The sequence below is a fragment of the Colletotrichum paranaense genome, assembly GCF_030867605.1.
Source record: "Colletotrichum paranaense strain IMI 384185 chromosome Unknown Scaffold_12.1, whole genome shotgun sequence".
Classification (NCBI taxonomy): Eukaryota; Fungi; Ascomycota; class Sordariomycetes; order Glomerellales; family Glomerellaceae; genus Colletotrichum; species Colletotrichum paranaense.
This window is the reverse complement of record NW_026848970.1, coordinates 674,544-689,028: the sequence shown is the minus strand read 5'-3', so window position 1 is coordinate 689,028 and position 14,485 is coordinate 674,544. Positions and strand designations below refer to the sequence as shown.

General features: G+C 54.2%; 5 protein-coding genes across 5 annotated transcripts; 2 read left to right on the top strand and 3 right to left on the bottom strand.

Moving 5' to 3' along the window:
• Nucleotides 1-263: 263 nt before the first annotated feature.
• On the bottom strand, nt 264-767 carry CPAR01_13136 (uncharacterized protein; the record flags this gene model as incomplete). Its single annotated transcript, XM_060497390.1, has 1 exon — nt 264-767. One exon carries the CDS (start codon nt 765-767, stop codon nt 264-266), a length of 504 nt encoding a protein of 167 aa, XP_060343783.1.
• A 2,532-nt stretch (nt 768-3,299) lies between these two features.
• On the top strand, nt 3,300-4,378 carry CPAR01_13135 (glycosyl hydrolase family 43; the record flags this gene model as incomplete). Its single annotated transcript, XM_060497389.1, has 2 exons — nt 3,300-3,654; nt 3,750-4,378. The coding sequence occupies 2 exons, from the start codon at nt 3,300-3,302 to the stop codon at nt 4,376-4,378; spliced, it is 984 nt and encodes a 327-aa protein (XP_060343782.1).
• A 783-nt stretch (nt 4,379-5,161) lies between these two features.
• CPAR01_13134 (uncharacterized protein) lies at nt 5,162-8,974 on the bottom strand (the record flags this gene model as incomplete). The annotated part of the gene is made up of 1 exon (XM_060497388.1): nt 5,162-8,974. The coding sequence occupies one exon, from the start codon at nt 8,972-8,974 to the stop codon at nt 5,162-5,164; it is 3,813 nt and encodes a 1,270-aa protein (XP_060343781.1).
• Nucleotides 8,975-10,043: 1,069 nt separating this feature from the next.
• Nucleotides 10,044-10,229, top strand: CPAR01_13133 (uncharacterized protein; the record flags this gene model as incomplete). Its single annotated transcript, XM_060497387.1, has 1 exon — nt 10,044-10,229. The coding sequence occupies one exon, from the start codon at nt 10,044-10,046 to the stop codon at nt 10,227-10,229; it is 186 nt and encodes a 61-aa protein (XP_060343780.1).
• Nucleotides 10,230-12,103: 1,874 nt separating this feature from the next.
• On the bottom strand, nt 12,104-12,910 carry CPAR01_13132 (uncharacterized protein; the record flags this gene model as incomplete). Its single annotated transcript, XM_060497386.1, has 1 exon — nt 12,104-12,910. The coding sequence occupies one exon, from the start codon at nt 12,908-12,910 to the stop codon at nt 12,104-12,106; it is 807 nt and encodes a 268-aa protein (XP_060343779.1).
• Nucleotides 12,911-14,485: the final 1,575 nt, after the last annotated feature.

Sequence of the window (14,485 nt, the reverse complement as noted above, 5' to 3'; positions counted from 1 at the left end):
ATGGTATCTTGATGTGATTATGGCGACTAGTTACTATACACTGATGATACAATGCGAGAGGACCTCTTCATTTAAACGTGTTGCCTAGCAGGGGATGTCCCAATGTCTTCTGGCGTCGCTTTGCAAGTCGAATCGGCTCCATCTTTATCGAGGCCAAGTCGCTCTCTCTCTCTCTCTCTCTCTCTCTCTCTCTCTTAGGAGCGCTCAACTTCCTACCAGATGTACCCCGCAAAAAAGACATGAAATTATCGTTCACGGAACATCTAGAAATCCGTCACGCGACCGTTGTAGCTCCAATCACCACCAGACCCCCAACGAAGGGGCTCCCGCTTGGGCCCGCCGACCTCGCCGGTGCGCGGGTTGACGTCGCCCTCGAACTCTGCGGGGGCGCCGCGGACGTAGTTTGGGTGCATTGTGTCTTCGTCCGTTGCTGCGATCGTGGGGGTCGCGGTCGCAGTGGTAGCAGGTTCGGTCGCCGTTGCTGTTGTGGTAGCTTCGGCTGCGACTGAGGAGGGGGGTGAGTCGGCAGAGGTAGATGAGGCGTCGGCGGGAGGTTCAGATTGCTCTTCGACGAGGTGTTGGAAGGCGCTCGAGACGGAGGCCTGGCGCTGGAGACGCTCGAATTCGGCTTGTTGGTCTGCTGGGAGGCGAGGGGGCGCGGGACCGCGGGAGAAGGCTGAGGTTGAGGAGAGGCGGGCCGGGATTGAGGTTGAGGGTTTGCCGTGGGTGAGGTTTAGGAGGGGGCGGAGGCGGAGGAGGCGAGACATTTTTGGGTTGTGTTTTGTCGGCTTGGGGTTTTGTCTTCTACGTTTGATTTGTGAGAGTTTGGGTTGGTCGAGGTGGGGTGTAGAGGCGTTGTTGACGGTTTTGGAGGTGGTGATGTGAAGAGTGCGGGTTTGGAGGTGGACGATTTCGGGACGATGGCGAAAATGCTCGGTAAAAGAAAATGTCACAATGTCATTGACGCGGGTTGGTCGGAGCGCAGCGCAGTGCAGCGCGGGAGGCGTTTTTGGTTTTTGTTTGGACCCTTGCTGGCAGCTGCTGCACACTTGGGTTCCCCAATGAGCGGCGACATCCATGGCTTTGGGCTTCCGGTGGCGGAGGCGGATGGGGCCGAGGTTTGCCGTCGCGGAAGCTCAAAGGTGCCTGGGCAGGCCTGGAGGTACCTCCCGTGTGGATGACATAATGGGATGCCCGTGGGTGGGCTCTAAACTCTGTGATCATGGAGTTTGAGCCCTCATACCAACTGGTTGTTTGATTGTACAGTGCATTAGTAGCTCGAGAATTCAACTCATTTCCAGAGAGAGTTTCCTGTCTTTGTTACCAAGGTGTCACCGCCACTATTGTTGATTCGACCTAAGCAAGGATCACTCTATCTACTCAGTATATCTCGAGATTTATTCCATCCGTAATACACTCCCAACACGGGGCACTGTCGACCGGGCAAAGACCTATATAGTATCTAACCGATTTCATTACCAACTTACACGAGTCGTCATTGGTACATGCCTAGTGACATTTCAAACTACGCTTGTATTCCTAGGCTTCGGTCTCAGATCACCCAGAGATAGATGCCTGCCTGCCTCTTCCAAGGGGACATCTCTTTAGCACACGACGAGTTTAAATACCAGACACGTGTATGGCTGCTAATCCTCCCATCTACGTACAGCCACACGGAGCACTCGTGTCAAGCAGCTGGTTAAGCTACCCTACCTTACCATATAAAAGAGCTTAAGACTTACGCCTAGTTCTCAAGTCTGACAGAAGTACCGTCTCATAAGGAACTATTGGGAGATAATGGTAGGTTGTATGTCTCGTGAAGGGACAGACTCGATGAGGCGAGTAACTGTTTCATCAGCTTTCTCAAAAAGTCTGGTTCACCATTCACAGACGCTACCATCAGTATGTCTACCTTAAGGTTCCTTACCTTCTCCATCACCCCTCGACGTGGCCTAGAACATGCCAATGGCATGTTCCTAAAGTTTGATGGCCGATTAATGCCACAGGACAATAGGAAAACTGCGGGTTCTTGGGCAAGGAAAACCGAAAAGTGCCTCTCTCCGCCTTTATATACAGAAACCCTTGGTTCTCGCGTTTGGCCTGTGATTCGTGATAGAGACTTTTTCATCTGCCGCCCACCTCCTTCACCGTGACTTGGACTATCACAATATTCCACGGCAGCGTATGTTCCCTTCGCCCACGGTAGCGACCGTATCATAGCTTATGAATCACAATCTTTCCACTCCATCAACGGCTATTGAACCATTGATGGATATTCTCTGCCAAGACTACTAGGAACCAAACTTCCAAGACGGCATTATGGGCAACCTTTCACATGACTGGCGAGCTGGCGCTTTCAGGAACACATCATTCTGGGAAGAAGGGAAGATGGATGGCAATGATGTCAAGCGCTCCAATCATATTCACGTCTGCATCGCTGCCATCCCGACTCGCCGGGAATCCCAAGCCCGACACGCGAGCTGATGAACAACCCCCTGGTAAGCTTAAACTCACGACGGCAACCCCGGAGAATTTAAGCTTCAACGTCCGTCGGCTCCAGGAACGCACACCCATGGCGCGGAGTACAGCAGTTCGCATGCATGGTAAGGGATCGGCTTCTAAACGAGCACGTTTCTGTCCGTTCTACTAGGTAGCTCACTTCGATATCGTGTTTCTGAGAATGCCGATACAGTCCCGGCACGTCTATCCAACCGGAAGAGACTCGCGTGTTCGCATCCACAATCCTCAGTTCCACGATTGTCTTCGTCCAAGGACCATGCCCGGCGCGTGGTGTCCATCGTGGGGTGTCCCCCGGACCCCCGCTCCGGCAGGGGCATCGCCCGCTAATCCCACCAATCCCCCACCTCCTCCGATATTGCGGTCTCGAATCTTGGCAGAATGGCTGGTTTCTCTTTCGCCGGGTAGACCGCGGACGGCGGGCGAGCGGTCCACTTTGAAGACAACGCCGAGTTGACTGACTCCCCTTCCCTCTCCCCGAGAACTGTCTGCCTATGATGGGCTTCTGAGGAGAGTAAACCCGAAATTGGCGGGATGATTGCAGTCTGTGGCGTGTCTGATGGGCTCGCTTACACGGAGACTGACCCGCGGCGTATGTGACGTTCTCGGAAGATGACTTACACGGCGATGCCCTCCCACTCCCTTCACACCTCCGTGATGAACGACCTTTGAGAAGCGATATAAATCTCCTCATCCACTCCCTCTTCCACTCCGTCCTCCCACCGGCTCACTCTTCATCACAAGAAGAAGGGACCTCCAAGTTCCACCCCATCACGCCCAAAATGCGTCTCCTCTCAACCCTAACATCCTTCCTCGCTCTCGCAGCGGCACCCCTCGTCTCCGCCTTCACAAACCCCATCCGCCGTCCCGGCGGCTCCGACCCGTTCCTGACCTATTCGGGTGACGGCTACTACTACCTCCTCTCCACGACCTGGTCCACCGTCGAAATCGCCCGCTCCACCACCATCGAAGGGCTCAAGACCGCCACCAAGAAAGTCGTCTACTCCTCCGCCGACGCCTCGCGATGCTGCAACGTCTGGGCGCCCGAGGTCCACTGGCTGGGCAACCGGTGGTATATCTACTTCACGGCGGGCGGGAGCGCGAATTTGGATAATCAGAGGATGCATGTTCTGAGGGGTACGTCTTACACCACACACTCACTTACACACTCCTCTTCTTCTCGTCACTAGCTTAAACAATGCCATGAGAGCCTCGCCACTAACACACAACAGGCGGCACAACCCCCTGGGACGCCTACACCTACGTAGGCCGCATCGGCCCCGACGAATGGGCCATCGACGCCTCCGTCCTCCGCACCCCCTCCCTAGGCGAATACCTCGTCTTCTCCTGCTTCCACGGCGCAACCTACCAATCCATCTGCATTCAAAAGCTCAATACGGACTACGTCTCCACCTCCGGCTCCGTCGCCCTCATCTCCCAGCCCACCCAATCCTGGGAACGCGTCTCCCACCCCGTAAACGAAGGCCCCGCGGCGCTCTACTTTGGCGGGAAGACCTACCTCGCGTACTCGGCTTCGTACTGCTGGTCCGCGTCGTATTGTCTGGGTTTGTTGACCTGGGACGGGAGCAGGGCGCCGACGGACCCCGCGGCGTGGACGAAGGGGAATGGGTGTGTGCTGAGTAGTGGGAATGGGCATTATGGAACGGGGCATAATAGCTTCTTTGCGAGCCCGAAGGGGGATCAGACGTGGATTGCGTACCATGCTACTGCGAATAGTGCGGGCGCGTGCGATGATAGTCGGTATACCATGGTGCAGATGCTCGGGACGCATAGTAACGGCTCGCCTAACTTTGGGACGCCTGTTGCTTTTAGTTATGCGTATGGTGAGCCGTCCAAGTGAGTCTGGGTTGGGAGGGAGGGGTTTGCGAGTGATGTTGGAGGGAGGGAGAGGTAGGGTGTTGATGACTGATGCTGGTGATGAAGATATGATGGAATGAGATGAAGCTACAAATAAATGGATTTGGGGGGAGTGAAGGGGGGGGGGGGGGCATATATGAGATTTGATGCTCGATTCTTGTAAATACTGTGTTATTGGAATTGGAAGTACATAACAATCGCGTTCGTCTGAAGTTTCTGATGCATTTTCAAGCCAATCGACTCATCAGGAGACAAAAATAAGGGTGAGATGGTAGAACGTCACTGATTCAATGTAACTGTGTCAGACTAAATTCATGGAATAACGGACGTGAGAAGAGATCCTTTGGGTTAGGTAGGTACTTGGGATCAAAACGTGGGATCAGAACATTAGGGCTATATATGACTGACCTTTATGGATCTTAATATTTCATTGTGGGTTGCTCAAGTTACGAGAGGCGGCAGGTGTGAAGGTATTAATTATTCTTGGTTGTCCTATTTCCAACTCGACTGCCGGCATCAGCCTTGTGCCATAGCTCTCTACACTGCATCCGTAAATGCCTGTGGCTCGGGCCGCTTACTCTATACAGGGTATGCCATCATTAAATTCCTTATTTCATACTCTACTTGAGGTATCGTGTGTTCAAAACAATTACGCCGTCGCTGTTGGATGATATCATTCGATAATGTCGGGCGCAGTCAGCCCGACGTTTGGAGTATCGCCTCTCCCACCTTGATCCTGGCTGGGCAATTCTGGAGGCCGCATATCCTAAATCTGGCCATTGCCGACGAATTCCCGCTGCACTTCAATCTCTCCGCTATCGGCGGTAAAACGTCGCTCGAGAACCCATCTAGTCTCGCCACTCTCCTCCTCCTTGATATAAGATATACTGTCCGCAGACCCCTTGTGTTTGTGACCCATGCCGGGCCTCCGCTGAGGTTGGGGCGTCGGGTCGATCCGGGGCACGAGGTTCGGATGCATAGCTGTATCCGGGCTCTTCATCCATAAGCCCGAGTGGGAAATGGTGTTGGAGATTGACAGCTCATCCATCTCGTCGGACTCTGGAACGGGGTCAAATGCCGCGCTGTGCGTGAAGTGGGGAGAGTTCATGACCACCGCAGGACTTTGTGTCAGTGGTGGCAGAGGCGGAGGCGGTGACCCTAGAGTGGGCATGGACATGGTGAGAGTAGGGGAGCCCGACGTGCTGCCTGCATCCGAAGAATCCATGTCGCGGCTGCGAACAGAGAATGCCGAGTTCTTACGGCCATGGCCATGTATGCCCAGCATGTTGTGAGGCCCCGGGCCCCAAGGTGAGCTTCCACCTTCGCCCCTCTCAGATCTTGGTGACCCCTCCCGACTGGAGACCAGACTGGCCTGTGATCCACCCCAAGCCCTTGAACGAAGCCGCATCAGCGCTGATAGGCTCATGTTATCGTCACCATCAGCCATCATGGCAAGTTGGGCCAGGCCAGGGCTCTGGAGACTTGATGGACCGGAACCGATGCCAGGCGGGACCGCGAGACTCATGATCGAGTTACGATTCGAGTACTCGGATCTCTCCGTGATAGGCGTGAGGTTGGGCTCTCGAGATACTATCCTCCCGGACTTGCTTCGGGATACACCCGACGGCCCAAAGAAGCCGCCGTTAGCATATTCGAAAGGCTTCTCATCCGATCCGTTGGAGCTGTCCCTACTGTGGCGCCCACCTCCTTCGACAGGAGCAGAGTAGAACCCAAACTCCTGACCATACCAACCGTCAGAGTCGTTGGCAAGGGCACTAGCGTTCGCCTCCGCAATGAAGTCGTCATAGTCGACATCGTAATCATTCAGGTCTTCGCGAAACCCAGTGTCGTCGTAATCATCGTAGTCGTCCATATTCTCATGCTGTGGAAGGTCATCTAAGGATTCTCCACTGGGCGACATCAGCTCGCTTGGAGGGGGTGACGAGTCTCGTCGAAAACGACCATTGGCGGCGGCTTCGAACGCTGCTGCCGCCAGAGCAGTTTGATAAGCATCCACCTTGTCCTGGCCCGTCGCTGAGAAACTAGAGGTCATTGCGGAAGATTCCTGGCCTTGGGCGAGGACGTCGCTGCCTCGTTTGGACTCGTCGACAGAAGGAGCCGGCATACCGACGCTGAGGGAAGTATGGGCTGTCGATTGCGATACATTGGAATGCGCAGACAGGCGAGACGTGCTGTCTGAGATTCTCTTGACATTGTCAGGGGCACTGCCGTCTTGGACGCTAGGATCTTGACTTTCGCCGACCTCGGCATCGGTTCCTTGCACTTTATTCTCAGGCTGGGTGGTGCCACCAGTCATCGCAGCTCTGGCAGCTTGAGCTCTGGCAAAGGCGCCCGGAATAGGACGGCCATACTTGTCTGTATCGTCCAGATCAAAGATGGACTCGTCAAAGTAAGAGCCGTCCCCCTCGCCAGCAAATTCCAACTCATCGAGAAGGCCGTTATCAAAATAGAGATCGTCCTTCTTAGGGACTGATAGTGGAGCGGGCGACAAAGACTGGGTTGGCTCGCGCAACGTTTTGTCCTCGTCTTGCAGCTTCGTATCGGTAATATTCAAGCCGTCGATCGGAAGTTCGGCAGCTGAATCAGTCGTAGTGGGCGACAAGTTCTGATCGGGAGCAAAGCCGGGACTCAATAGCTGGTTCAGATCTGGCGTATCTCTCGAGATGGCGAATCCAATCACCTTTCCGTCTGCATCTCTCGGCGTCGCTAATAGACCGGCGCTGTGTGGACTGGTCAAGGCCGAGGGAGGGCCTGATCGTTGAAAGACAAAGCCAGCAAAGTTCTCTTGATCGTTGTCTGGGTCGTTTGCAGCATCCTCGTCGAATTCGATCTCAACTTCTGGGACCGGATCAAGAGCGAAGGGGTCGGTTCCAGCCGCATCGAAGTCTTCACCGTCGTCGAGACCCAAAGGATCTGTGCCGCCAGCGTCAAAGTCCTCCTCGTATCCGTAGTCGTCTCCAAAGTCATTGCTCATTGGAATCGGCTCTTCGAACCCGTCGTCCTCCATCATCGCATCGTAATCAAAGTCCTCGTCAAAGTCGTCGAACCTAGAATCACGAGGTCCGCTAGGCTCAGGGTCGGACGTCTTCCTCTCGAGTTCGCGTTGACGATGTCGTTCTTCGAGCAGCTTCTCCTGCTTTGCCGCGCCGACCATGTCGAAGCTGAATCTGGAGGACGTACTCTTCAATCGGCGGGGCACAGAAGAAAGAACATCCTGCCCAGACACAGAGGCATGTCTTGAAGGGTTTGCTCTTGTGGACGGTGTTTTCTTGGATAAGATCGAGGACGCACTAATTGAGGGCTTCTTGGAGACGATTGAGGCCGAGCTCGACGATGGTGCGGTATCGTCTTTGGGCGGCACGTCGGGCAGAGGTTTTGACTCCAAGTTCAAGCTGCTTCTTGTCTTTACCGACCCGCTCCCTGATTCAACAGCTGGCTGTGATATGACGCTGACGGAGCCCGAGCGACCAGATTCAGAAGCACTGCTTGTATTCCTTCCATGTTGAAATGCTTGTGATGGTGCTGCGCTCTCTCTGGACGACGTCTGGCCCAAGTCTGACATCTCCTCAGGTATCGGCGGTTGTGCTTTCGTCCCAGGGGTTGGCGCCGCGGCAGGGCTGGGACCCTCATTATTGGGGATGCTTCGTCGTGGTCGTGGAGCGCTAAAGTCATGAACTCTTGTCCCGCGAATTCGAGGATCGTATGACGGGTTTCCTCCCAGCGGGAGAGGCGTCAAGTCTGGTGCATTTTGACTTGTCTTTCTCCGTGCAAGCAGTGTTGACATTGGGTTTTTCAGAAAAGGCAGGCCTTTCCTACCCTTCGGGGCATCGGAACCATGGTTTGCCATGCGGATTGGCTCGCTCGACAACCTCGTTCCTGCAGGGCGACGTCCGGTGGCAGGATAGGCTTGAGCTTGGGGCGAGCTCTGTGTATTGCCCTGGTGATGCAGCTCGGTCGGGGTCGCAAAGGAGCCGGCATGTTTTGAGGCACTCGTGGGTTGCGGTGGGGGTCTCGTCGGAGGGGCGGTGTTTATCGGCGGGGGTGCGGGCTTCGACCTTGTGAATTGACTTTCGTGGCTGCCTTGAAGACTCGGAGACGCGACCAGATCCGGTGATTTCGCCGCCATTTGTTGCTTCTTGAGCTGTTGTTGTTGCTCCTGTTGCTCGCGTTGGTATTTGCGCAAAGCGACGCCACCGAGGAAGCCAGAGTCTGCGTTGTATGGCGAGCGCACCGGTGGAGGCACGGGCGGCTGGGGTTTCTGCGTGTTGAGCTCTGGCGTCACCCTGATCTTGGTATCGACAGTCGGTCGCTCGAGCGGGGACGGCGATTCGGAGCTGGATGAGGTGACGCGGGGAATGGGCGGCAGGGTGGGAGGCAGTGAGGAATTCGTTGTCGAAGCCTGGGGTCGCATGTCTGGGCTTAAGGCGGCATCTTGAATGAAGGGAGAGTGCTGCTGTGGAAGCGAGGGATCCCAGGGAGCAGCGGCCGAGGGCTGTTCGGGGTTTGGCGAAGTGGGATTCGACTGTCCCCTCCGGTGGATTCGTAAATGGGAAAACATCGTCGTGGTTTCGGGACGGACGAGCTACTGGATGGATGGGTGATTCAGGCGCGAACGGCGATCCGAACCACCGGCGCAGGGGTGGCGGGTGGTCGCAGAGGAGGAAGCAATTACGGAGTCAGGTTGGCGGATAACGAGCGAAGGGAAGCTGGATCGAGCTCGCGACTCCAGTCCTCCAAGTCCAATATAGTCCCCGAAAACTAGGTACTGGTAGTGTTGGCACAGGAGACGAGACGACGTTGACGGTGTCAGTCTTCAGCCTCTTGAGCGAGACGCATTCACCTCCTTGCAGACAGAGGCGCAGTCATAGTTCGTCTGTCCTGGCTCGGATGCGATGGTGTATCAGCGTCAGTTTGCGTCGGCGTCAGATGCGTGTGTGCAGGCGCGAGCGTTGGGAGTGGTGTTGGTTGGCGGTGGTGGTGGTAGTGGTGGAGGGATGTCTTGGAGATTCGATGCAAGCTATTGGTAACGGTGCTTGCTGGGCATTAGACGGAGGATGCTGAAAGAAGAAAAACCCGAGTCATACGCCTGCCTGGAAGGAGTAATGAAAGGACGAGTACCTTGCAATAATAGTAAGGTATGGCGGGGAAGAGAGGTGGGAGCAAAGCAGTGGTGAGGATGGCAAAATCAGGTTCAGGATGACGGGATGAGAAAAAAAGAGATGGAAGGAAAAGAGGCAGCAGATAACGAATAGAGGTAATTGGAGAGCATCTGTAAGCAGGTTGGGCAGGCACGAAAAACTGCTGGATGCCGTTAGCTGTGACCACTTCTTTTCTGCTCTTGTCGCATGCCTTGCCCGGTTCTTAGTATGCGAGGTGGTATTACTCCCAGCTGCTTTTGGCGGCTGCGTGGGAGAACCTTGTCCATGCCATGCCAGTCAGGCCTCTATCTCTCTACCTCTCTGTCTCTCCGTCCGTCTACGGCCTGGTTTGTTTGGACTTTGCATATCTCCTTCTCGTCATTTACTGCCATTCAAGTGACTACTAACCTGGTATCCTCATGCCGAGCTTCTCAAGTCATAGAACATCTTGCCAAGGAACAGCCGAAAACGCAATAGTAGATTCTGCGAATGCTCAGACATTCACAGTCCAAGGCCTTGGCTGCTGCTGCCAGCACTCCAGGACTCGGCCTCGTCTGCTGGGCCGTGCGGCTTTTTGCAAACACTAATCATTGTTACCCAACATCCAGGGTCAAGGACTCGGGACTCCAATTTCAAGGATTTCAGCAGTGCGAAAGCTCAGAGAATGGAGAGTGAACAGAGTCACCGCTCGGGCTGGCGCGCCCACTGCTGCAGGTTAGCCGTGTCAATGTCATCCATCATGTCATCCTCGATGGATGATGATGGATCTTGGAAAAACGCACCAGGGTTGCTGCAGGCCATCGGGTAAAGGCAAGAAAGGGTCCAGTCCTCCCCTCCATCAGTGGTCTCTCCAAACCTCCATCAAAGACAGATGCCTGCCCGGAAATCAATAATAATAGCCAAGGTACCAGAGATGGCTTCCGACTGCATCAGCCCAGTGGCTGCTACCTCCGGGTCTTCGGAACAGACGGCTCATTGTCGACTCCCTGCCTCGTCTTCGTCTTCGTCGCTACTTTTGTCCTCTCTCCATTCCTCCCTTTCTCTCTGTCTTGTCTCGTCTCGTCTGGACTCTGAGCAACCATCCCACACATCGACATCCACACGACATCCTTAGCACATCAGAAACCCTCCGAGTGCGTCTGATTGGGTCGTGGCAGACGCAAGGCGAAATGAAGCACACCCATTCCAGAATCCAGAGATCCATCCGCCAGTGCTAATGGCCCCGTTTTCTCCGACCCCCACCATCCTTCTGACGCGGAGCTCGAGACGCCAGATTATGTGATTATGTCATCCCACACAGCGCCTGGCCAAGGGACGTGGCTTACATAAATATCGTCAAACGCCTGGCTTATGTAATTACAATCACATGCATAGCACAAGCACATGCCATCGAACTCTGCACAACTAATGCAAACCTCACCGCGAAGCAAATGTCATTCCCATTCTATAGCATTAGGATTCTACATCTCCAGCACCAACTGCAACTTTCCCAATAACGCAGTGCCTAGCGCAGATCGTCCCATCACCCCATCCTTTGCGACCGAATCGTCTCGTCCCAACGGGACAAATGGAAGGATGAAAGGAAGACGAAACCAGCCAGGCAGATGGCTGCCCACATCCCTATGATCGCCGTTGGCCCCATCACCTGGTCCCTGATGAGACGAGACAAGAATTGCTCCGACTCGTTACACAGCGAACTTGACGCGACGACAACGGCAACGACAACGACATGCGATACATGCCATAAACCGTCACGCACGCGGCGGCCCGCATCTGGCGTTGGAGCTTCAGAATCTGGGGCGATGTGGAATGTGCCAGACCAGCGCATTGAGCTAGCTCCCTGAAAACACGAGGCGAGCGGCCCAACGCCGTACGGTTGCGGGATGTTGATCTCTGGCACATGCTCGCTTGTCAACTTATCTCCACAGACCCCATTTTTGCCGCATTTACGAGAACTGGCATCCTGAATGACTGTTGACATGCAAAAGGATAGTAAGCAGCCATCACGAACGGATACCACCACGGCAAAAACAAAAGGTCGACGTTGGCCTGATTCGAACAGACGCTCCCGAAGGAACAAGATTTCTAGTCTTGCGCATTAGACCACTCTGCCACAACGCCAGTGGAAGGTACTGAAGCGAGTCCAGGTTTCATGTCAATCGGCGAGAATTGAGAGCTCATGTACCGACAACTATTGGGTGGCCCAAAGTCGAGATCCGCTGGCCCCACCGAGCGGGTATGCTCCAGGCGGGGCGCTCCGGTCTAGATCCGGAGCGTAGAAAGTTCCTGTTCAAGAAAACCTCTATGTCGCCGATAGACTTGGGCCTGTACCGAGTAGGTTCCTATACAGACACAGCTTCTGGTCGTTATAGATTCCTGAAAGGTACATGATCAAAATGGCATGGTTCAATGCCAGATCACATCTTGAAACGTCGTGATGAGGAAATAATCAGCTGGAAGCAAGAGCTCTGAGCATCATATTTGCCTCTCAAAGGCAGGGTGTTGTTGAGCTATAGAGGTGGATCGGTCACTACGCATTATACCTACACTCACCTTGTGGACTTCGGCTTGTTCACATGTCCAACCGATGCAGACGAATCATACTCTCGCCCCATCTCGTCGTCGCTCTCGAGGTCCCCAGCTTCGGCTGTCGCCCTTGAGGCATCAACAGCCGCCCTTCTCTGCAGCTCCCACTCCTCAGTGATGTATCCAGACCTAAACCCACCAGCCTCCAGATCCTGCTGGAAATCCATATTCGGCCCAACCAGCGCCGTGGCCATCTCCCTCGTCAAAGTCATCACCTGCTCAAGCAACTCCTCCTTCGCAATCTTCAAGTCCCGGACCAGGTTTCCCACAACATTCATCTCCATCCCGCTGTCCCCAAAGTGCCGCCGAAGCGCCCCCTCAATCCCATTCCACACCCCGTCCGTCGTCTTCGCCATCCCCTGAACATACCCCAGCGCAGCATCCCACATGTCGCGATACACCCGGTTCATAAACTCCATCTGCCCCAAATCCGCGCGCCGTGTCAGGTCCTCGATGATAGTCTTCATACGATTTGAGTACTCGCCCCTACGCTCCGCCTGGGCCTCGCTGTCGAGGTAGGTGAGCCGGTGCCGGACACGGCAGTCCGCGCAGAGCTTGTGGGCGCGCTTGGCGTACTCGTCGCGGTGGAGGGCTTTGGCGCTGCGCTCGTCTTCGAAGCCGGCCCAGACGGCGCGGCATTTGTGTTGCGGGAGGCCTGGGAGGGCCATGTGGTTGCATTCGCGCTGCTCGAGGTATTCTGCAAAGTAGTCGCCGCAGCCGCCGTTTTCGGGGCTGAGGCAGCGTTGGAGGGCGAAGACTTTCATGCACATTGCTAGGTTTTCTGCGGTTTCTATAAGTTTTTGGTGGAGGATGGGGTTGGGTACCTTGGATGAGTCTCTCTTGGGTCGGTTATTAATCGTAGATTTGGAGTTTCTTGCAGTGAATGTGTGGCTTTCTTGTAATGCGAGGTGATGTGAGTGATGTACAGTCAACGGTCTCCGGTTTGGGATAAGGCAGCAACTCGCTCCTGATATATACTAATGAGTCGAGTCCTAAAGCAGGCCCCTGACTTCGGGAGGGAATGCCAAAGAATCTCGAGACAAGGTGTGCTGAGACAGAAGGCCTCTAGTATTGACAATTTGTTTGTCCAACACAAAGGCGCTTATCGAGGTTACAGCACGACGAGACAGCACGGACAAAGGGGTACTAGACGTCCGCCCTTTACCGCGAGTAGCATCGCTTGTCGTCAAATATCCAAGAAGAAGGTACACAACATGCCGAGTTGAGGTATTCAAGGGCTCGAGGCGGTCTGTGTGTAGTTAATCTGAGCTCTGTGCCTGATCTGGGGCTGTTGCTTCGTCTGCCTGTCCTGTTCCACTGTTTTCGACTTCATTGCAGAACAATGCCTTGATGAACTTGACCGTGTACCCATCAAGGTGTTCTTTGACGGTGTTGTCTTATTGCTCACACTCTCTAGGCAACTCCGAAAACCGAACCGAGTCAATGAGAATGAACTTTCCTAGATCCCTGGAAGGGATGATCAAGAACGAAGAGAACGGAGATAGGGGGGAATCGAGCTATAAACAGAGTGCTCTCACTCAAAGTCTTCAAGCTACTTGCCCAACTTGAGATCGCGATGATGTCCAGTTCCACCCTCTCCTACAAAGCCATCGATAGAAGCTTACTTTATATGGGAAACCCTGATTAAAGTGCTCTATACCTAGCTAAGACTCACAAATTAGTCGTTTCAGAGGCTTCTCTCATAAGAAAATCGAGAAACCTGTTGTCGCGGATAAGATCAACCATGTTAAGATCATGTCTAGCACCTATCATCGTCGATTTCCGACTCCGAAGGTACCTTTGGCGTCGGAAGCATAAGATTCGGCGCCGGAGAATCTTTCGCAGTTCGTCAGAGCGAGTTTGGTTTGGGTCGACATGGGGATAGGCAAACTGTTCCTTTCAACATAAGTATGGGATGAGAAGGTCCATGCTACTGGAACAGGTATGGACTCTATCTTGGGCCCCAAATTTATGACATTTACTGACAATAGCGCCTAGCACGAAGACACGCGCTTCCGCCCCAGTAACAAGCGTTTCGAAACTCTTCAGCGCCGCTAAAGTTCTCTTGAAAGGCCGATTTGGCGGCCAGAATACTCGAGTTCTGGATCCGAATACTAGCAGACAATCCTTCATGTCTCTTCGGTATTCCAGTACAGCCGTAACGTATACCTGATGGGATGGGATCCAACAGTCGACACAGGGTATAGACAGCGGAAGAAAGGATGTCGGCAATCGACAACGTTCAGAGGTGGGTCAGCCTAATTTGGACGTCAGGATCGATTTCAGATGTTGTGACCATGTTCACTCGTCAACACAAGACGTGATAAAGAGCCGCAATACCCAGT